This window comes from Teleopsis dalmanni, chromosome 1 (genome assembly GCF_002237135.1).
Source record: "Teleopsis dalmanni isolate 2A chromosome 1, ASM223713v2, whole genome shotgun sequence".
NCBI classification, from domain to species: domain Eukaryota; kingdom Metazoa; phylum Arthropoda; class Insecta; order Diptera; family Diopsidae; genus Teleopsis; species Teleopsis dalmanni.
The window spans coordinates 30,167,581-30,190,928 of NC_051846.1; the positions used below are offsets into that span (position 1 = coordinate 30,167,581).

The following is a 23,348-nucleotide window of genomic DNA, read 5'->3' on the forward strand; positions in this document are numbered from 1 at the left end:
ATAGTAAAGAGTTCAAAAGTCTCAAAATATAATTATCCATCAATTGCTCTTCAAGTCAATTTAAACGATAATCTATTTTTATACGCTTACATACATAAATACAATTCACGCATAATTATTCATACAAGTATTACTCGTATTCCCTTTCCTCTGTTTGATACTCAATACACAATATTTATTTAACCCAAACCAATCAGTGTAGTGATGTAGCGCATTGAAAGGCACTTGTAATGATAAATTATTCTAAATGAGATTTGTACATTTCTGGTACAAGATTCCGAATATAATGGACTCATTTGTCAATATTAGCAATAACAGCAACAAAAATAGACTCTAACGCAATTAAGAAGTTCAAATTCACAAAATACCGAAACAATGAAAAAAGACCTATAAAAAAATCAGTGCAAGACGGCATTCCGGATTAAAGCCATTAATGGCCGCATGAGATGGCGAGTTCTCATGACTCAATGTTTATATAATTTTATTATTATTTCGCATCGAATGAGTTTTTATTATTCATATTTTACCGCATATCGCATTCATAAAACTTTAAACGCTTTTAGTCGAATTTCAATATCAAGTTGAAGTTCTGCTGCACAGCCTTGGTTTTGATAAGTCATCACCCACTATTTTAATTGCAGCTAAAGAGCTTCTCTACACATTTCGTCGCTTGGAGTTTTTTGGTTTTTAAGGTAAACTTAACCGAAAAAGTGAACAATTAAAATCATTGTGCGGGAGTTCCAGCCGTTTGCTTTGTTTATTGCTGTTCATAAACAATTTTGTTATTAATTCTCCAATTCAATTAATATTTACAGATACTTTTACTTTCAATTTTAGAATCACAAACTAAAATCGATTTCCAACGGATGTTGAATTTATTTATTAAATTTTTTTATTTATAAAATCGGAGGTGGGTTGTGTTTGACTAAAAAAAAAACTTTATTTGGTAGTATCTTCTAGTTATGATTCAGTTCATCTTAGCCTTAAAAAGTAAAACAGCTTATTATTGCAGTCATTAAAAAGATATTTAAAAAAATGTGTGTTCGGTCATAAATTAACAATATTAATCATTATGCAAAAATAAAGAATTATTTTCATAATTGAAAAATAAAGTTGAATAAGGATCAATTTTATTATTAGAGAGGATTTGATAAAGGCAAAAGGGCTCATGTTGATTCAACATAGCAATTTAGTGTGGATGACATCTGTTATCAATTATGCAACCCTTAAAGTTGCAAGGGAAAGATGAGCTAAACTCGTGTTAAAATCGTGTTATCCTAGTTGAGTTGTTTGATCTTCTAAATGCATTTGAGTATATCCAATAACTCTACCTTCGATATCACTGCAAAGCTATTAAACATACTACTTCCTAAACATTAAAACCACTTTGTATGTATCCCTTAGAAAAAACACAGTAAGGGATTAATAGAATCCAACCCCTCTTCATCATTGTAGCTCCTGCACAAAATACTTGTTGGAATCCGCTAGCAGTGGTATTCTAATAACCACAAGAATTATTTATGTGCAGAAACCCAAAAGATGATTTGTTCTTCGTTTATCTAATCTAGACCAAAGTGCCATAGTAAACTTCATAGCACATGCAATTAGTCCATAAATCATATATGACCCACTCAGTTATCATATATTAGAATTATTGAAAATCATATCAGAATTATTAGAAATTATATATGATCTCAAAGCTTCATTTTTATTTCCAGTACTAAGTATAGTTGATTAGGGAGTGAAGGATCTAATTGAAAGTACTCAATTTAAAACAACTGTTATACTTTCCAGAATTTATTTTTTTTCTTCAGTAGACTTCAATTTTCTTCTTCAGACTTTAATTGAATTCATTAAAGTTTCTTTTAAAGGTACAGGCTACATTTGTATCCGTTCAGCAGCATCTTCTAGCTATCTTATCTGATATTTTAGTCCATTCAATACATTTACTCCCAGAAACCCAACAAAGAGATATTTTTTGCTCAAACATGAAAGAGTTTAATCAACTAATAGAATCTGAATTAATATATAAATTATCACAAAATAAATCTATTCGAATCAATCCATAAAGGAATTATAATTGGTAAGATCATAAAATAAAGTGTACGATAACTTATGACATCACTATCATAAGCACATGACATCATCTTTCAGATTCTTGCTCAGATAAAATCCACGTTTCAATAACAAGACTTTGATATATAAAAAATCCCCAGATCAAAACTACTATACGATTGAACTGCTTTCTGCAAAGTTGCTGAAACGACTATAAAATATTTTCAAACATTGAGATATGCAGTTAACATCTCTTAGTAATTAGTGTTAACAAATATTAATACAAATCTAAAGTCAGAAACAAGAATCCTTCCAGTTTAATACACAATAATTTATTGTTTCATAACACTTATGATTTTTATATTAATTCCTTCCTACCTGAAATACAAACTAACAGATCATCTTCAGGATTTACGAGCCATTAGGATTAATTCTGTCTTTCACTTTTCAAAGTGAAGGTATTTACTATTCATTGAACTTTAATTTAAAACTATACTCTGAGATTAAAATACTGGGTGGACCAGAATACTTGCAGTCATGAAAGAAAATGTTTACCGGTTGAATTTAATAAACACAGAAAGAGAAAGAAACTACGCAGAATATGAATAAAAAAACACCATAACCATTAAAAGCGAATAGTCGCTACTTACTAAAAAAATGCAAAAAATCAGAAGAACGAAAGATTATAATGTAAAACGAGAGCCGCAGATGATATAGTGATCGGTCTGGCAAATTTATTGAAAGTTATTAAAAGCCATTCATAATAGCACAAAATGATTGATACAGTAAAATATTTTTATTTTAGAATAGCTTTATATTCTCTTCTCTTATACATTCTAATTCAATAACGATCTACATAGTAACGATATATATAATAACGAAATTCATGAAGCGAAACTCTGTTGTTCTGTTCTATTAACTCCAGCTAATCCTTCGACTTTTAATGAACATGAGAATATTGTATGGTTTCATTCACATTGTTAAGTAGGTAACAAATCCGTTACCCAGTTTGCCGCCATTAATGCTTTGTTATATATTATTACAAAATAATTGATCCATTTGTATGCGGATCTTCATATTCTGTTATGTTCTAAATAATTCTGATGCAAACAATACATTTGGCAATTGATGAAGTATAAATTAAAACTTATTTGGTGAACTATATATCATTACATTGAAATTAATAACTGCTTAAAATACTAAATGGTATTTGAGAGATTATTGATGGAACACCACATTTAATTTTTTACTTTGAAATATTTATTGAGTGACATAATAAAATTTATATTGTATTAAAGGTATAACTTTCAAAAAAAAAATCAATAAATCTTCATTTTTATATACCAAAGCAAAAATGTGTGACTAAACATGAATGCTCGTGAAGCACTTAATTTAAAACAGAAGACTTAAGGCACAAACCTGATAACTGAAAAACGACCAAAATTATTTTTTCTCGTGCAAAATTCTGAATCGCTTAACATTTAACTGATTGCCATTATATAACATATAACTTAATAGTTTAAAACGAACAGTTAATTAATTAGTATAATCTGTTCCAGCAATTTCATTATAAATGCGTAAAAAAAAACTTTTTTTTGTTATAAATTAAAACAAACATCAGCCAGTATGAAGCTGTAATTAATTTAGATACATTTTTAGAAAACATAAATATTATTTCAGAAAATAGATATTCCGGGAAAATGAGTTCAAACCTGTATAAACTTGTCTTAATGACGAAGATTTTTCTAATTTCAAATACCGAAAGATATTAAAAGAAATTTATTTGTGACAGTAACGTTATTTTCACATTTTATATTTTTTTTTTATAATAAAAACAATAGTATTTCAAAGTTACTTAAAAGATATATTTTGCTAACCTGACAAAGTCAAATATAACTTAGGGTGTTCGGTTTATGATTTTTTGTTCGGTTTAATATATATAATTATGGACTAAGTAGAAGTATAGGACAGTTTCATATTGCAAAAAATTTACATCATATTTTGTAGAAAACTGATGCCGGATCAACCATTTCCGTTGTTCGGTTGGTGAAAAACTCCTTGTGTTTAGTAGTATCTTTCTAAATCTAAATGTAAATTGAGAAATTATAGAAAGTATTAGTACCGTCCTATTAAATGGAATCGAAAGAAACATCAGAAAGTTTCCGATTCATAGAAATATATGGTTCCATATCTAAGATAATGTTTATGTCAAGTTCAGGGTGATTTTAATGTCTTATCTTATCAATCCTTAAGAGTAAGATAAGAAGTCGTATCTTATCAGTCAATCTTATAGAACGCATAGAATGGACATTAAGTATCAAATCATATCTCAAATCAATAACTCTTATTCTTATTTTTTTCAGAAATTATCTTATGTACAAAGAAGTGAACAAATTAGTGTGTGAGGTTAATGACCATCCAGTAGCTATGATGATTAAACTCAGTATGAAGATTTCAAGCGGTTCTATGACATATAAGGCGCCTTGAAATTGATTGATCTTTACTTCTTTTTTATGTTTTCTATTCAGATTTTAAAAACGCAAAAATCTCTTTTGAATGCAATTTAAATAGGGGAAAATGTATAATACTTTTGAACTCCTCGCCAGCAAATTTAATACCATTGCCAATGTCAATTGCATCTGGTAAACTCTCTATGGTGAAAATATTTTGAAATGCCAGTATTGTAGCATTAGCGGTTGTAGATTTTTTCTCAGTTCTATTTGCAAAATTAAACTCGTGTTTTGACAAAACCGCTTATTTTTATAAAAATGCCCAACTTAATTAATGTATAAACATTCTCAGAAGCTTTCTGACTCTCAACCTATTGAAAACTTTAGTATGGGTTAGCTGATAAGAAACAGTTCAAATACAATTGGCACCACTTTCAAATTTTTTAGTCTATTACTAAAAACGTCTCTGAACAAAGTGTCAATTACTTCATATGTCACCCTTACGGGCAAGAGATTATAATATTCCTGAGGTAGGACATGCCTATCGTATGAAATAACTAAGATCCAATATACATCAAGTGATATCTTCCATACAATGAAGAAAACTCTCAGGAAGAGTTATAATCTCACGCATCGAAATATATGAAATGAACTTTATAAGCTGTATGAGTTAATTATTACAGCAACATAGTTAAGCGTATGAAAATTCTAAAGATACTGCTAAGCCCCTATTTAATTAAACAGAAGTCTACCTCACTGCTAATACAAACTCTCTGGTGTAACTATATTCTTTTATTGAAATAGAGCTGATATTAAAAGTATTATTAACTTAAAGATAAATACACACGTCGAGGTTCAAACAGTTTCATTTATATATACTCCAACATGAACATAATTCGATTTTAAAATTAGCGGCTTTCATTTTAACTCATTTGCTTAGCATCGTTTTAGGCAAATTTAAATAATTGCAAACTGTTATAATGGGAAAATGTATAACAGTTCATGCTTGGGAGATATTATTTTTAGCGTTTCATTAGCTATCTATTGTGTTTTATCGCAGCAGTAATAAAAACATAATAAATTATTTGTTTGAAATTAAGCGTTTGTTGTATTTATAACTTACACTCTTGTATATATTGCTTTTGTTTACAAAATATAGAAGAATCTTTTTAGGAGTAACTATAATCACAATGAATTCACATAAAGTTTATATATTACATACTAATAAACTATTCATTATTTCATACAATTGCTCCCATATTTAATAATTGTATATAAGAATGAGATAAGAATATTATTATATAAAAGAACTTTATTGGCAAAAGTCAATTGGCGTATAAATCAAGTGAATTAGTGAAATATTCTTTCATACAACAAATATCTAATTTAAAAACATCTTAAGCAATTTTAGATGCTGCTATAAACCCGGCTCATACAAAATCAGTAAAGCTGCATGTAGGACTTGTGTTTTCTTGTACTCCCCAGTTAAAGCTCTTGTGGAGACGTGGTTTATTGAAACGCTTATGATTTGATTTTTAGCTTTACAGATTTATTAATAAATAAACACTAATCTACACAGATTTTTACAGGGTCTATTTACAATTGCTTTTTTACAACTCACATATTTAGTTGTCATAATAACGTTAGTATACTATGTTTTTATTTATCGTAACAACGTTCGTATGCTACGCAGGAATGTTATAAGGCCTCCACACTCTGCTACCGCTATAAGTAAATACATTAATATTTTCCTCAGATGTATTTCAGGAAACTCTATGTAATATAGTCCAAATATATAGTGTATATATGTACATATATGAACCCAACAATGATAAAAATGGTGTGCTGTACTCAATAACTCAAAACTGAACTGACTTAAATATGTTTAGAAAGATAGTAGGGCGAACACATATCAACTGTGCGACACATATGCCAATTATTATGCGTATATATCAGTCGTATCAGTGATATAAAACTACTGCATTCATTAATTTGCATTACCAAGTACAATAGATATTATCTTGGCCTGTTCACTTTTATTTAAGAAGTTTTTCTTCAAGCACTTTTGTGCTATGTTCCAGCACTTATTTTAAAAATATATTTACTATATATATTCGTATATTGGCTTACTATAATTTGATTACTTATCATAAGTTTAATAAATAAAAAGGTTCCTTAAACTATTTAAAAATCCACTGATTTATGTTTTGTTTATTTTAATATCGACATTGTTTAATTTAATTAATTAGTAATTTAAAAAGTAAAAATATCAAATATGTATTTAGAGAAAGCAGTGTAAACCAACTAACTAAATTGGTATATATAGACTATAATATTCTATATAGTAAATATTGTCTTATACAAATGCAAATATGTATATAATATAGAACATCAATCAAATTTTTTATATATAATATTACATATACTCACGTTATATAATACTTTCAAAATTAAGATATAAAAATATTTTTCAAGGTGAGAACTATTTTACATAAAAATACTTCTCTTTAATATTTTTTAATAATAATCAGTTAGTTTGTCGTGTTTAATTTATGACACAAAAGAATTAGTCTAAGCTTCATATTTGCATAACTGAGCCAATCTAAATCAATATAATTCTATTACTATTATTCTGTTTTTTATAAAATTCCTCAACTACTTATATTTTGACAGAAACACAATGCAAGTTATAAATTATTAAACATTATAATATAAATAGATTATTAATAAATAAATATTTTATATATTATTTCTTCTAACTACATAGAACTTATTGATGATTAGAACTGAATTCTTATAAGCAGGAAGTATATGTATGTTAATCATACAATTATTTTACCAAATATATTTAAAAGTTCTTCATTTTATCAACTTTTCTAATTCTATATATGAATGAATAAATACTTTTTATTAAAACCATAAAATATTGGCTATTGAAAAATAAAATAAACTAGAAATTAATCACAACGCTATTATATTGCACTATTACTATGTGCTGTTGTTTTTTATTTTTTAGATAATAAATAATGAAATTAATTTATAATGATAGTCAAAAATACCGACCTAACGAAAGCAAATTCTTGGATTGCGCGCCTACTAATAAGTAATTACCACTTCTTTGTGGACATAAAGTACCAATAAGTCAAATTAAACTATTAGATTATGTTACATATAGAACTCCTTATGCTTAGTGATTAAGTTATTAGTAATTTTAATCTTGTAAACAATATTACACAGAAGATTTCTTTACTTTCAGATAAATATAGCAAACTATTCATCAATAATATATAACATAAGTTTTTTAAAATTTATAACATAGCAACCCTATGTTGGTTGGTTAAAGTTAAATATCAGTAGATAACTTTTTACTGATCTCGATTTGCGTTTTCGCCATTTTGCCACCACATTCCTCGAAAAAATCTTAAGACATAAAAAAATAAACTAAATCCATCCAATTGAATTTAAATAATTTTATAGTTCTTACCGATGAATAATCTGACAAGCTGGTAAAAAAGTACTTCCCTTAAAACCTGTTACTTCTAGAGGTCAGAGCCGGTCATTCACTGAGCAAATATTTAATAATTTCTTTTTCCTGAAAGTATCTACAATTTCTGCAACGAATATTAAAATTAATACGCAGATTCTCTGCGTGGGTTTCTACACATCAGTGACCCAAGAGAACTGTAGTAAGCCTTGCCGTATTCATGCGGTTCCTTTTAATAAATTCTCAAGATCTAGTCTTGTTGTGAGAAGACCATGTTTACCGGTAAGTTACACATGATCCAAGTGTCTTCCGTTTATTGTTTCCAAACTGGAAAAAGTAGAGCTAAGTATATCTCTTAAAGATCTTCAGGGGAATATAAACCGGTACTTCTAGGGAGACATCTAGGAAAGGAAATAGTCCATATCATCTGCTTTCTCATTCTCTGAAATGTTCGTGTGTCCAATAACCCAAATAAGAGTAAAATTAGCTAGGCAGTTTAATTCGTCAATTGCCTTTCTGTTTTTATATATGCAGATTATAAATAAACTAGTTATGGAACCACTAATACAACGACCATGGCAGGAGAACAGTAGCTTTTCCATTATTTTCCGCCATTCTTTACTGTCACATGCCGAAGAGTCTTCAGAAGAGTATATTAGTAGGCGTCTTTTATTTTTTGTTGATCGTGTAGTAAGGGTCCAGAATGAAAGCGATTCAGAATGTAGTTCTCTCAATTTTTATTAGCAGTTATACGAGACGTTGGTAAGACTTATTGTTGTTAGGTGTCATCTGACATTTCGATACGAAAGTTTGACATTGTTACACATAACCTACCTTAGTCTTTTTGTTAGCAGAATTATTTGTGTTATTTACAGTGATTTGTAAATTAAATGTTCCCGAAAAAATGGAATTGACGCGAGAAAATTTTCTTGCGATGATTTATTACGACTTTCGACATAGATTATTAAGACAAGAGTGGACAACGATTTTTGTCGGCGGAAAAAGATATTGTTGCATTTAAAAACCATGTTTTGGAGGTGTTTGAAGAAGATTAGAAAAATGCTTTGACAAATGGTTAGAACGCTTGAAAAAGTGTATTAATCATAGAGGAGAATACTTCGAGAATCAATAAAGCAATTCTCAACGAGAAGTTAGTATTTTTTTACAAAATACAAATAGTGACCCTCGTAATGTAATTTAATTTTTCAAACTCTTTTAACTTAATGGAGCTCTTAATCTAGCTACGCACTTAAAAATGACGAAGATGTGACATAAACTATCAATTCAGATGAAAATAGTAACGTCGGTATGTTACTTTTCGATTTCAAGTTGTAAATATAAATTGAAATTTATGTGGTTTTAACAAATAGATGCCACTAACTATAAGTCCCACCACAACTTCTGCTTTGAGTTTGTTACAAAAAAAAATTTTTTGAAAACTTGACTTCAGCATTTAGTGATGTGACTTAGTCACTAAAACCATGCGATTTGTCACCTGCGAACTTTTTTTTAGAGTTAAATAAAGAATTGTGTTTAAGCGGACATTCCTCAAACTCTGGAGGCTATGAAAACGAACATCCGTTAAGTTATGGCCCACCAATTGCCAGCTTTGTGCCAAGTTATAGAAAATTATTTCAAAAGGATCCAGTATTGTAAGATATACCGTAGAGAAAGTTGGATTAATGTTATATGTTAAAATGGTGCAAGAATATATATTCCTATAATTTTAATATACATAATATAATATATTTGTATATAATATATATTATATCGGATGGTTTTTAGCTATTTGCTAGTAAGTTGATAAATGGTGTGAGTACTTCTAAACCTCGTCAAACATTTCAACTGAACGTAAATTTGGTAGATTCACTTTCGATTTCTAATAGAGAATAATTTTTTTTTCTAATAGAGAATAACAAGAATTCAATCGGTTTATGAGTAAAAAAAAATATTTACATATTTTGGGTAAAACGTCAATAAGTTTGAAAGTAAAATATAAACACAACTATTGTAAATACAATTCAGTAAACAAAGCATTTGAAATAAAAGTTTAAAATTCAGAGATCTATTGATTCGGTTAAGTAGCCGCAACTAATGCTATTAAAATGTATTTAAATATGCAAATGAGGAGTACAAAAATTAAATTTAGAATTCATTAAATTAATTAAGCGACAAATCATTACCGTAAACACGGAAGCATAAATTTACAAGTTCTCACAAAGACTTTTAATGGATTCATCACTCGGGTCGAGCCTACGAGAAGTGGTTCTGCCATTAAGCTTGATTAAATCAAAACGATTTCATAAATCAACACACATCAAACTCTTGTCGGAGCGCAGATACAAGTTAATTCACTCGTAATTTATACCTGTGGGCCTTTATCCCAAAACTGTCGTTTATTTAAATTCGATTGGGTGTTTTTCTTGTTCTTCTCAACAACAGCTGAACAAAATTTGCATCTGTTTTTCTTGAATTTAGATTTATTTTTATAATTTTTTTTTGTTAATCCGACTATAAATATTTGAAGTAACTAAAAATCAACTCGTTTGCAAATTTTTGATATTTTTTGATTATTTTTTTTTTTGCATTATACGTTATCTAATATGCTTTAAATCCACAAATCTTAGAATAATAAAAAGACAGTCTAATTTTGCATCAATTTCAATTTATTTTCAAAACAAATTTTGTGACACGTTTTAGTTACTATAAAAACACGGATTCTAAATAGATGTCGATTTGTCTCTTTTTCGAATTTTAGAAAGAATTAAAAATGCATATTCAAATGAATGATGTTTTACTAAGTACCTTTCTCATACGATTGTTTTTAGACAGATATAATTGGATGTAGTCCATCTATCTATTTTTCCTTAACTCATATTTGCGATATGATTTTAAAAAGAGTCGCATCCGTCAAGATCGTATGAATTATTTCCGCTTGCATTCAAAAACCATGTTCAGAAAAATCTTTTTGCAGAATAAAAAAAATCATCATTTTTGAATAAAATTATAGGCTTATTTACCACATTTAGAATAATGCGATTTGGGTCAAATATACGCCATTTTGAAAGTAATTTCATTATGCCTCTCTCATAGAAGTCCTCGTCTTTATTAGCAAAAAATTGAGATAGTCACTTTCCACAAGCCTCACTCGAAGTAAATTTTTCACCAGAAAAATCATTCGCCATGAACAGAAACAGATGGTAATCACTTGGTGCCAGATCTGGTCTATAAGGTGAATGCATAAGAACTTTTCAATCAAACTCCCGAAGCTTGTGGCCAGTCATTATCGATGTGTATGGCCTGGAGTTTTTCTGATAGAACATAATTCCTCTCCTATTGACCAAAGCTGGCCGTTTCTTCTCCGTTTTTGCTTCTTTCAGACAGAACAAGTTCGATTATAGACAGCACAGCTTCGATTTAAGAGTTTTGCGGTAGGGAAGCAGCTCAAACTAGTTCATTACCTGCCAATCGGCAATCTCACTAAACACACAGCAAATTCTTTCTGGCCTGACTTTGCTTAGCCACAGACGGCTCATAGCGATTTTCATAACGTTTTCTACATCTGCTTTCAAAACCTTTTTTGCTAGAGTGACGCTTGCTCTCAAAGCAAAGACAATTTCATTTATTTTTCAAAAACTATTCTATTATTATATTATATATTCGAATTTCTCTCAATCCAAATAATCACTCACGTAGTCACGCATCAAAATGATTCGAAGATCTCTATTCTATTATACATCATCCCTATGATTTACTAAAGATAAATATTTAATAAATATTTTTTTTTTGAATATACATATTTTAGTCTCCACTAAACATTACTTTGACAATTGCAGTGTATAATATTCCAAGGCTAAAGTTATTAACATTAAGACAAAATATTGTTTTAAAAGATTAATAAACATCATCAAACCATTTGATGTTGAGATTAATTCTGTATAAATTAACACTTTTATCCAAAAAATTGAAAAAAAACTAAGAAAAACTTTTGCGATTGTAAAGCCAACAACGTGAAATGTTAATCCAATCCGGAAAGTCCACATAAAGTCTGCAGACGACATGTCGCCAAGCAATAATAATGTAAAGTTCATTAAAAGACTGAACATTTAGTATAAATTTTTTAAAAATAATTAAATTAACAATTTTATTTATTTATTGATTTTATTGACAAAATTTATATACAATCTTGTCAACGAATTTGTTGCTTCATTTAGATCAGAGTCAAGGCCTATAATTTGATATCTTGACTATTGACTATTAAATTAATTTAATATTTTAATTGATTAAACTTTTATAAGCCGAAATGCATCCAATAAAGTCAAGGTAATTAGTTATTAAAATAAATTTTAACGATTGTAATTATATATATTTCAGCAAATATCATTTCTTTTAAATATTGGATATGTTGTGCGTTAGGGGAAAGACGGTAAAGAGGTAGGGAACATCAATATTAATATGTTTTGGTATTGAAAAGTAGTAATTAATATAATAATAAGTTTAAGTGTATATATATAATTATGTAATATTTTTTCTCTATATTGCTTAATCAAAAATTACTATATATAGAACAAAAATTTCATACAATAATAATTTTATGAAGTTTAATTTAACCGGACTTAAGATCGGTTATTTAATATTCAAATTGTTAATAAGTAACAGTTATTAATTATTGTTTAAATAATAAATAAAAAAAACTATTTCAACAACAATAATGTTATAAAATTGGTGGGAGCTATCAAAGAATATGAAGAAATCGATTTTTTTTCTAATGATAATGAAAACAAGCCAAATGAAATATTCAAAAGTGAAGACGATAATGAGGAATGAGATCGTTTTTATGATATAGATGGCACAGAGTGGTATAAAATGCTGTTATTTCCGACAATTATATACAAAAATTATATATTGAGAGTAGCTATGTCTTGGAAATGATTCCGAAATAATGACCCAATTTATTCGATTTGATATTGAACAAGCACATCCCTTCCATATGCATAGTGATAAAATAGCGTAAATTATATACAGATCGAAATGAGGGAGCTGTATAATGTGAAGTAAATCAAACGAAAATGTTATGTTACAACCCGAAAAAATGTATTCTAACTCTGGCCGTGTCACTATTGCAGACTGCTCCTGCATAACATTGAAAGGAGCCAAACGATTGGCTAAAATTGGTATAACATTCGTTGGAACTATGATTAGATTTCATGCAGACTTGGTTTCTATATGTAACTACGAGTCAAAAAAGAATAAATATGTGAAATTACTTTCCATAGTGCACTACAACAAAATTTGTGAAGGAACAGTAATGAAACCAGAATCAATTTTGTGTTATAATGCTAATAAAACAGACTTTGATTGTATGGTTCAAATGATCTCTCATTTTACAACTAAACCAATGAGTCTTTTTTCTGGATATGTTTTAATTCTTGTGATAATAATTAAATAAATATATATTTACATTATCTATATTAAATTTAATAAAAAAATTTAATATAGATAAAAAACATAATAAAAAAAATTAAATAAATTAAAGTCAATTATTTTTGCCGAAAGCTACGCCTCTTATGATGACATAGAAGCTATTTTTGAGACATAGAAGGATTTGAATAGCAAAAAAAGACAAGAATAAAAATTTAGTTAATATATTGAAATTTGGCTGACCATACAACACAGTTTTTAGTATTGTCAAGGACTCATCATCAGTGGTCTTAGCAAATTAACTAAATTTTTGTTCTTGTTTTTTCTTTGCTGTTCGAACCCTTTTGTTTTTCCAATATTTTTATCAGCGAAAGTGTATTAAAATATAAAAATTAATAAGAATCGAAGTTAAAAACAATTTATTATATATAAACACATCATATACTTATACATTAACTCATTAAAGTACTTAATATTTACGTACAAATGCATTAAGACGCATGTGGGTTTTGGCCAAACTCATGAGTCTCGAATGTGACTAGAAACATGTGCCCAACGGAGTATTAAATTTGCTAAGAATTTTTGTGAGCGCACAGGTGTTAAAAATTGTGAAAATTGTATAAATATTTTCTTTCACTTACCATTCGTTTTAACATTCAATATACATAACCGGCAGAGGGGAAAGTTTTATCAGTAAAGTTTTTTAGTTACTCGTACTTTCATAGGGAACTACCCTATTGCGAATAATTCAGTTTACATTGCAACAACATATTCTTGGCATACGCTCCCCTTAACACAACTACACATAAGAACGTGGAGTAAATTATTGCATCTTTTATTTTACGTCATTAAAATGTTACACTTAAATTAAATTTTTTTTGTCAAACAGAAAATATCACATTCAATTTATAATATTATTATATTATTTTATTATTATATTATACACAAATTATTAAAACTTTAAAAAATTTAAAGATATAAATAAACTCATATGGAAGTGTTTTTACTAAGAAACACATATCTATGTGCATATGTACACTTATTCATATGCACAAATGCAGAAAATAAATTCAAGATGGCGAAAAACGACGCTTAATTTCACTTCACACAAACATTTTATTTGCACTAGTCTATTGATTAGAAAATTATTATATTAATATTCTAAAATATAAAACTTTTCATTCACAATTTATTAATATGTTATTTTATTATTAAATACAAAAATTTGTCACTGTTTTTTATAATCGCCAGATTTCAATTATTGCAGCTCCCATCAACGATACTACATTCAAGTCTGTCCAATTATTACTGTTCTTTTCCTTCTGTTCTTCATTTCTTTCCGCCATTAGAGATCAGTTGATTGCCTATCAACATTTACTCAGACAAAACAAAGAAAACACATAGAAATATTTCTTTGTGTTTGCTAAGCCAGAAATAGCATAATCCTTTACATTAATTGCCTATTAACATTTGCCCAGAGAGAAATAACATAATCCTGTTATTGATTATGTTGTCTCTGACTAAGAGTTAAGCAAAATGAACGAGTTAAAAAATTATAAATCTTCAGAAAAAGGTATTTTAATTAAAATTTTTCTCACTAAATTTTAATATTAAATTATTAAATAATTTAATATTAAATTAATAAAATTAGTTGTTGATATATTTTCTTTAAACAAATCCTAAAATAAGTTCTTATAAGTAAGAATAGTAACGAGTCCTTTTTGGTATAGACTTATTACTTTTTTACAAATTATTTTAATCATAATTATTAATTTCGTTCAAATGAGTGTTTTGGGTCTTCAGATTCAAGTATCCTACAGAATGTAAACACAATCCTTTTGGATGACTTTTGCATTTACAAAATAACTTTAATTAATCGATAAAATTTATAGCCGAAAAAAACCCTTAACAACAGCTTAGAGGGCTTCAATTTTTTTATCAACGACTGGTAATACTAAACTTTTTTTCCCCCTTTATTCACCTCACTTAAAACCAAATGTTTCAATCCAATTACGATTTCATATTCTATTTAGAGTTAATATAGAGAGATAATTGTGACCAGTTTAGTCCTGCAGACTCAAGTTCTATTAACACCGAACTTCTCCATATATTAAGTTGTCAACTTGGTTTTCGTTTCTTCTGTGTCCGCATCTCCCAGTGGAGCATAGGGCCTCGTTTACCCGCTGGACTCTAAAGTGGCTCTTGATATATCAATGGGGTTTTTATAGAGTGAATGCCCAATCTGTCTCCAACATATTCTCATTATACAGAAGACTTCATTCTTAATTGTATTACGCCAGAATACTGCGCAAATGATCCGTGGAAATTTGTTATTGAAAGTTTGAAATTTTTTATTTCATTGGTATTGATTCGCCAAGTTTCGCAACCATAGAGCATAACCGATTTGACATATGATAAATAGATTTTCAGTTTTGCCGATCTTGAGATTTTATTCGATGACCATTGATGTGCTTTACTACTGATTATTCCCTAAACTCTGAGCAATCAATGAGAACTGGTTCCAAGAAGTATATTAAAAATGTAATGTTTCTTAATTACATTGGCAACCCCTTTTTATATATTAACTGCGGTTATACTGTATAATAAGAAGTATAAGAAGAAGAAAAATAAAATGTGATTAGTGTTTTGTGTAAATACTTTTAACAATTATCTAAAAATCTTTCTAAATAATTTTGACTAGGACTCCTGTGATCTGAAATCAAATTATTATAACGGATTGTGTGATTGATACTTAAAATACGGTTTGCTAAAAAAAAAGGATCGATAACATGGCACATTATTTTTTAAAAAATTACAATTTCATTGTAAATAATTTTAAAGCCTAATTAAAAAAAATTACACCCCAACTGTAGTTGAACACCCGAGTCTTTTGCAGACTCAAATATCATATGTTAGAATCATCTATTATTAGTTGCATTTGGTTGAAAGAAATTTTAATAGACAATGCCCGTGGAATCGAAATACTACAGTAATATTGTCTCCACTTTGACTTCTTTAAAAGTTTTTTTTTTTTCATTGTGTAATTTGAATCTTGTACGTCGTCTCCAATTTAATTCTTTAGAGCTTGAATTCTGTGCCATATAACAATATTAACTGGGCATATTATAACCTTTTTAAAAAAGTACAGGTTCAATAAATAATACTCTACAAAAAGTTTCTATCGTTTTTAATCTTACTGGCGATATTCTTTGAATATTAAATTGTGATGAATGGTTCCCTTTTTATATAGGGCGACTATTTTCCATGCAAAGTAAGGTATTACTACCATCCATATATACTGTATCGGTTATTAAACATTATAACAATTAAATCTAATAAAAAAATGTTAAAATTTATATTTTTATAAATAATTTATTGAATAAGTTTCGTTCGTTAAGTATTATGGAATTTAATGTGTAGTAAATCAAAAGTAGTAAATCGAAAAAATATATCTCATTTGTCTCTTTGTACTTCGCTTATTGCAGCGCTTAAATTTCAAAATGCCTTTTACAGTTATTAAAAAACTTCCAGACTAAATAAACAATAATTACTTAAAAAATTAAAAAAATATATATATTAATAAAAATTAAATTCGCTTAATTAAATTACAGACTCCATTTAAAAAAATTCAGCTGATTTGCCATTTGATAGTTGAGGCATGGGTGTGTGAATATTGTGGTCATGTGTGGAAAATATTTGTATTTATGTATGTGTTTGTATGTATGTGTGTAAATTTAAGAGTTCTTTAAATGCTTTTCCAACCTATATACATAATTTTCTATTTTTAGCCAAATATATAATTAATCTAGTAACGACGACGATAGTAGACACGTCTGACATATACGGGGCGTCTATATTGGTAACCACTGTTTCTGCTGTAACTATGTCCGGGTACTTGCACTGGAGCTTGGTAGGAAGCTTGAGGAGGCAAGTAAATTTGTTGTGGTGCACGTGCAAATGAGGCTGAGGAAGCGGCTACAACGGGACGTTGAACTGGATGTGGAACGGACACAAAGCTGCTATGTTGTACTGGAGCTGGTGCGGGTGCAGCAGGGCGTGGTGGCTCTGGTAGATCAATATCAATATATTCAGGTTCTGGTGTAGCAATATCTTGTGGATTTGGTCCTTGTGTTGCGGAGTCAGGTAATTGAGCAGCGGCAGCAAAGCCAATTATAGCGAATGTTATCAAGAGAAGTTTCTGAAGAAAAAGAATATGAGTTTCATATAAAATATTAAAAAATTATGAAAATATTTCCTTATGTTGGAATATGATAATTATTGTAAAGCCTATTATATAGTGATAGTCACTATTATCATAATAAAGCTTTGTAAAAAATAATTTTATTATAACTTATAACCAGTAATAATTTATATCGTTTTTGATGGACAAATCTAGATTTGCTCTGGATTTAGCATTTTTGCTCTAATGTTGCGGTCCAATCGAATATGCTTAGGATAATCCCTAACGATTGTCAAATAACATAAAAAAGCTGTTAATTTCAGGGTTATTTTATTAATTTATTTATTCAGGATTCATTTAAAGCAATCCACAATTTGACTATTAATATTTTTGCTATAGTATTTCATTATATATATGAACTACATCGTATAATAAATAATCCCAACGGTGTAAATCTTGTGAAGAACTTCATTATAACTAACATAATTTGGAGTTCTCAAAATATTTATAACCGCAATAATTCATAAGTCTACTTAAATATCCAGATAAATATTAAATATGTCCATAAATATCCAGATCGAGCCATATTAAGGTCAATGGACCATTATATATTAAAAATGTAAACATCAAAAAAATTTATTTCCAATATCGATTGTATACTACACAGAACGCACTTCAATGTTGATGGATAGTACAAATATTGGTGAATAATTGATTAGAGCTCTTAACATGGATAAAAATGGGTGGTCCTCCTCACAACGAACCAGCCATGAAAGCACTAAAATCAATATTGTAGATTTCACATAAACCAATGCAGTATTGTTCGACAGCAGAAATATTGGTGTATCAGTTCTTTTACCAGTCTATATGGAGAAAAGTGTGTTATACTAATAATATCCGAACTTTTGCAACTATGCCGTATCTCTTTTTTTTTGGTATCAAAAAGTGAAAAACGAGGGTTAACAATTCTCTGTTCTCTTAGAGGGTCATGGGAAGAATATTGTTCTAAACCCATAGTTAAAATATTTTAATATTAAATTAGGTAAAAACTCTCTAATAATAGTTTTCCTAAAGCAAAAAATATTTATCTTTACAATTTAATATTAATATTCTAATAAATAGTCAGCCTGATTTTTAAGCTATCTTATAGGTTAACATTTAGTTCAAGTAAAATGTGTAGTTAAAATTGTTGGATTATAGTTCAAAAGTAATTTCAGTTTAAGACTAGAATCGGTCTCTTCTGGATAGTATATATTTCATATTTTTCTGTTGAAGACAAAGACTAATACCTCGTTTTGTTTTAACGCCTACGACTACAAAAAATTGTTTGGATCTTATCACAGCAACTAAAGACCGAAATGGACTATATACTAAAAATACAAAATATCAGTTCTGATTTAAGCATATAAAATCAAATTTTTTAAAATATTATCAGTTTCCCGACACACATTGAATTATAGTGATACATATATAAAACTGGACTACGTCGCTTCTGCAGTGTAATAAGTCAAGTTTATGTCGTGGTCATATCATATATTTTACTATCTATCAATAGAATATCTGGCTCTAAAAATTTGCTTATACTAAATACTAATAGAGAGATAGATTAATCGCTCGACCTATCTCTCTATTAGTATTTAGTAGATATACTATGTAGATATGCATTATTTTAACAGGTAAGATAAGCTATTAAACAGAGAGAATTTGATTATCTTGACTTTGACTCTCTATACTTCTTGATTATCTTAATTTTCTTTATCTTAACGTTGATTTTTTCTTTTTACTAAAATATAAATAGTATTTTCATTAAAAGAAATTTGAAAATTTGTTATATGTTATATAACAAATTATGTTATATAGCCTTATTTTTAAAATAAATAAATCTGCTGACTTTTTATATAATTTTAAACATAATAGAGATAAAGAAATAAGAAATTTTTAATGTTATCGACTACTTGTTGACTTGGTGATCATTTCTACTTATGTCTACCGTAATATCGCTAAGGAATATAGTAAGGATCATAGTAAGCCCACGGACTTAGTAATCTAATTTATACTTCAATGGAAAGTATCGCAACGAAAATAGTTATTGTTATAGTGGCATTTACAAAGGCTTTACAAAGGCCTTATTAACATTCTCTTGTTTCTAATGTTTGTATTCGTCGGATAGGGTTAGTTATAGCACAAGGACATACTGTAGTCGTATTGTTTTACTCTAGATAAAACCATTTTCACTCATTGTGATTAATGTTAACATCTAATAATACGATGATGTGTATTATTTATGCGTTTATTTAATATCAATTATTAATTAATATTGAAAAACAAAACAATACATCATGAAAGTTTGTTGGCATCATTGATTATAGTAGCTCTTAATTTTTTGTAGTTAAATATTTTTTATCAAAATTATTAAAAAATAATTTTTTTATTAAAAAATAAAAAAATTTTTTATTAAAAAATAATTTTTTTAATAATTAATTAAAAAATTGTTATAACTGTTACATTAATTTTTAATTAATATTAATTTTTAACACTATTAAAATATTATAATTTTTTATTTTATTCAAAATAATATTTATAATTTATTTAATTTTATATATGAAAGTGTCTGATTAGGTATAAGTTTAAAATATATTATTATATTTTATATTATATGTATTATATTTATATTATATATATATTAAATTTAAATAAATATATTAAATTTATATGGAATTTATATAACAATTCTTTGAAAAAACACAATGAAAGCCACAATTACTTTTTTATATATTTATATTTATTTTAATTTAATATTATTTTAAGATTTATATGAATTAATTTTTATTTAAATTTAATATCAATTAAATTATATATTGTTAAAAAAAAATTTTTTTTAATGCACTCAAAAAAATTTTCAATACGAAATAGTTAATTAATAGTTTTTTTTTATTTTAATTATTTAAATATTTTTAAAATATTTAAATAATATTTTTATTTTTGTTTTATATCACATAAATAGTTTTCACTTTATCGCTTGTCTATAAAACATTATTTTGTTATAAAATTAACAAAAATTTGTAATCCTTTTTACACTTAATTTCACTTAATTAATTATTAATTTATTTGATAATGAAAACACACAGGACCACCTACCATTTTTGGTTGTTTTTTTTTTTTAATTTATTTCGTTTCTTAATTAATCCAAAGTTGAAACAATTCTTTTATTGATTTAATTTGTTTATTTAATTTCTGGTCGAAAGCGAGCAAACACACTCAAGAAGTCTAAAGCACAAATGATGATGAGCTGCAAAGCTACTTTGTTATTTATATGTGGACCATGAGCGAATAGTAACTGCGGCCGCCAAAATAAAACAAATTCACTAACAACAAAAATTTTATAAACGAAAAGAAAAGAAAAGGAAAAACAAAAGCAAAGATCCAAATTTTATTAAAGTTTCAAGAAAGAGAAAAAAATCGTAGGCTGGCTGCGGCACAAGCAACTTCAGGCCCAACTCAATATTGCAGAAGCAATGAAGCTGAATGAAGTCTTTGTTATTGTCGTCAGTGGTCAGTCGTCAGTCGTCAGTTGAAGTGACGTAGCAAATTGCATTTGATTTTCCATTTTATTTGAGAAGACACAGACACAATTTATTTGTTTTTGTTTTTAAACTGCCAACAACTCTATTAAGAAACTATTAAGAATAAAAGCAACAACAATAACTGCAATAATAATAACAAACATAAAAAAGCACTTCAAAGCAAAGAGAGCACCTAAACGAACAATAAGAGCAATAAGAGCCAAGCTAACAGTTCTCTTAACAATTTCTGATATTTTTTTTCCTCGACTTCTTGTCTGGATGGTTTGCGTTTGTAAGTGACTTCTTCACCGCACTTCTTCATGTACGTCAATAGTTGGCGCAGCAGCAGCAGCGGCTCGTGTCTTCAGCAGCATTCAGGCTGAAGCGCTCGTTAACGTTAATCACACCAAATAATGAATTTTATGTTGTTTATTTCTCCTCACTTTTAAATAATTTTTTTGTGAAATTTGCATAAATTGTATCTGCGCTGGTCCGTTGTTGAATTTCAAGTTCAAGCTCAATTCTCCTTCCATTAACTGATTTTTTTTCATTTTTTATATTTTTGTGATTTTGTTCGATATTTACCTGTTGTATTGAATAATACATTTTTGTCTTCGATAAGATATCTTTTGTAAGCCATATATACTTGGGGGTCTGAAGTGGTGCTTGAGTTTTTGTATCTTTTATTTTTTTCTGTTAATTTGCATTGAAGTACTTAAATTCTTTTTCTAGAATCTGCAACGTCATTATTAATAGTTTTTATATAAAAAATTTATGTTGAAAAATACTTAAAATATATTGGCAAAATTACGAGAAAAAAAAATTTTTTTTTTGTTTTGATATTAGAAATAATTTTAAAATTTTTTACTATATTGGGGGGAAAAAAAACTCTTAGCTACCTTAACGATGATTGAAGACTTCACAATTTCAAAGTGTTTCATTTAATAACTGAAAAAAGTGTTTAACTGCGTTTTGCTATTTGCGGTTTTTCGATTCATTTTTGTTAAAACTGATTTGATTGATAATTGGAGCTCATCAGTCTTAAGCGGATCTCAAGGAGAACCATATTCGGTAGGATTTGACGTCAGCATGATCGCATCTTTAGAAATTTGGATAAACTATGCTAATATCTTATAAAATGTAGAAAAAAAAAATTTTTTAATCAATATTTTATAAGTCAACTGTACTATTCTTAGAAACTATTAGATATATATGTATATATAGACACATGAAAAAATATCGATATTGGGTTTCACGTCCACTGAGTGGTCAGCGGGCAGGATACCCGTAGTCAGCAAGCTTGCCTGTAGAAGAAGATATATGACATATGATGAAAAATGTGTTTGAAATAATCCCGTATCCGAGGATAAGATTATCTTATTACAGTAACAGTGCTGTTTAGCGTGGGTAGCTGCCATCAAAGCTTAATATTACTGTGCTCTACAAACAAATATATCAAGATAATACGCCGATAAACGCCTCATTGGAAATTCTAATGAATTTCCATCTGCACCAATGAAGTTATTTATTTTGGACATAACTTCCGAAGCAGATTAACACCTCCGGGCGGAGGTCGCAAGTGCCGTGTTACTTATTACCATGCATACTCCAAACAGTGTAGGTATAGCACAGGGATTCTAGTCTCCCTTTACGATAAGCATGCCTTACTCTGAAATATTCTACCCCTTTACCCGCAGGGGAAGTTATTTTATGACAGGAAGATTCACTTAAATTCTTTAGTCAATGATAATGACTTAAAAATCTCAAAGGTTGTAAAACCCAACTAAAATCTGTGAAGCAGCCTGAAATGCTCTCTAGGGGCAGAACTTGCAGCTAGCGGCGTTTAGAAAGTAAATGATGGATATGCTTAGTATAAATAAACGTCTATATCTAAAGACATACCGAATTGATGATAACTGGAAACTATGGCAAAAAACCCAGGAACGCCTTCCGTGGACCATTTTGGTAAGTAATTTAGAAATGTTTAAGAGCCTAACTATTAATAACTGCTGTTATAAATTATGTCTCAAGATTAAGGTACTAACATATTGATGAATGTTTATTGATAACAATAAAATAATAATAATTCAATTATTATCAGGCTAGTTGTAACTTAGTTTAAAGCAATAAGTTACGTTAATGAATCATAACTGCATATAATGTTATATTTATCATTCTTCAATAACAGCATGGGA

General features: G+C 28.2%; 1 protein-coding gene across 1 annotated transcript; it reads right to left on the bottom strand.

Annotated features, from left to right (window-relative positions):
- Positions 1 to 17,001: 17,001 nt before the first annotated feature.
- LOC119673811 lies at positions 17,002 to 20,847 on the bottom strand. Its single transcript, XM_038084911.1, has 2 exons — positions 20,729 to 20,847; positions 17,002 to 17,608 (listed from the first exon to the last, which is right to left on the bottom strand). The coding sequence occupies exons 1-2, from the start codon at positions 20,729 to 20,731 to the stop codon at positions 17,216 to 17,218; spliced, it is 396 nt and encodes a 131-aa protein (XP_037940839.1). The 5' UTR covers positions 20,732 to 20,847; the 3' UTR covers positions 17,002 to 17,215.
- Between the last annotated feature and the right edge of the window lie 2,501 nt (positions 20,848 to 23,348).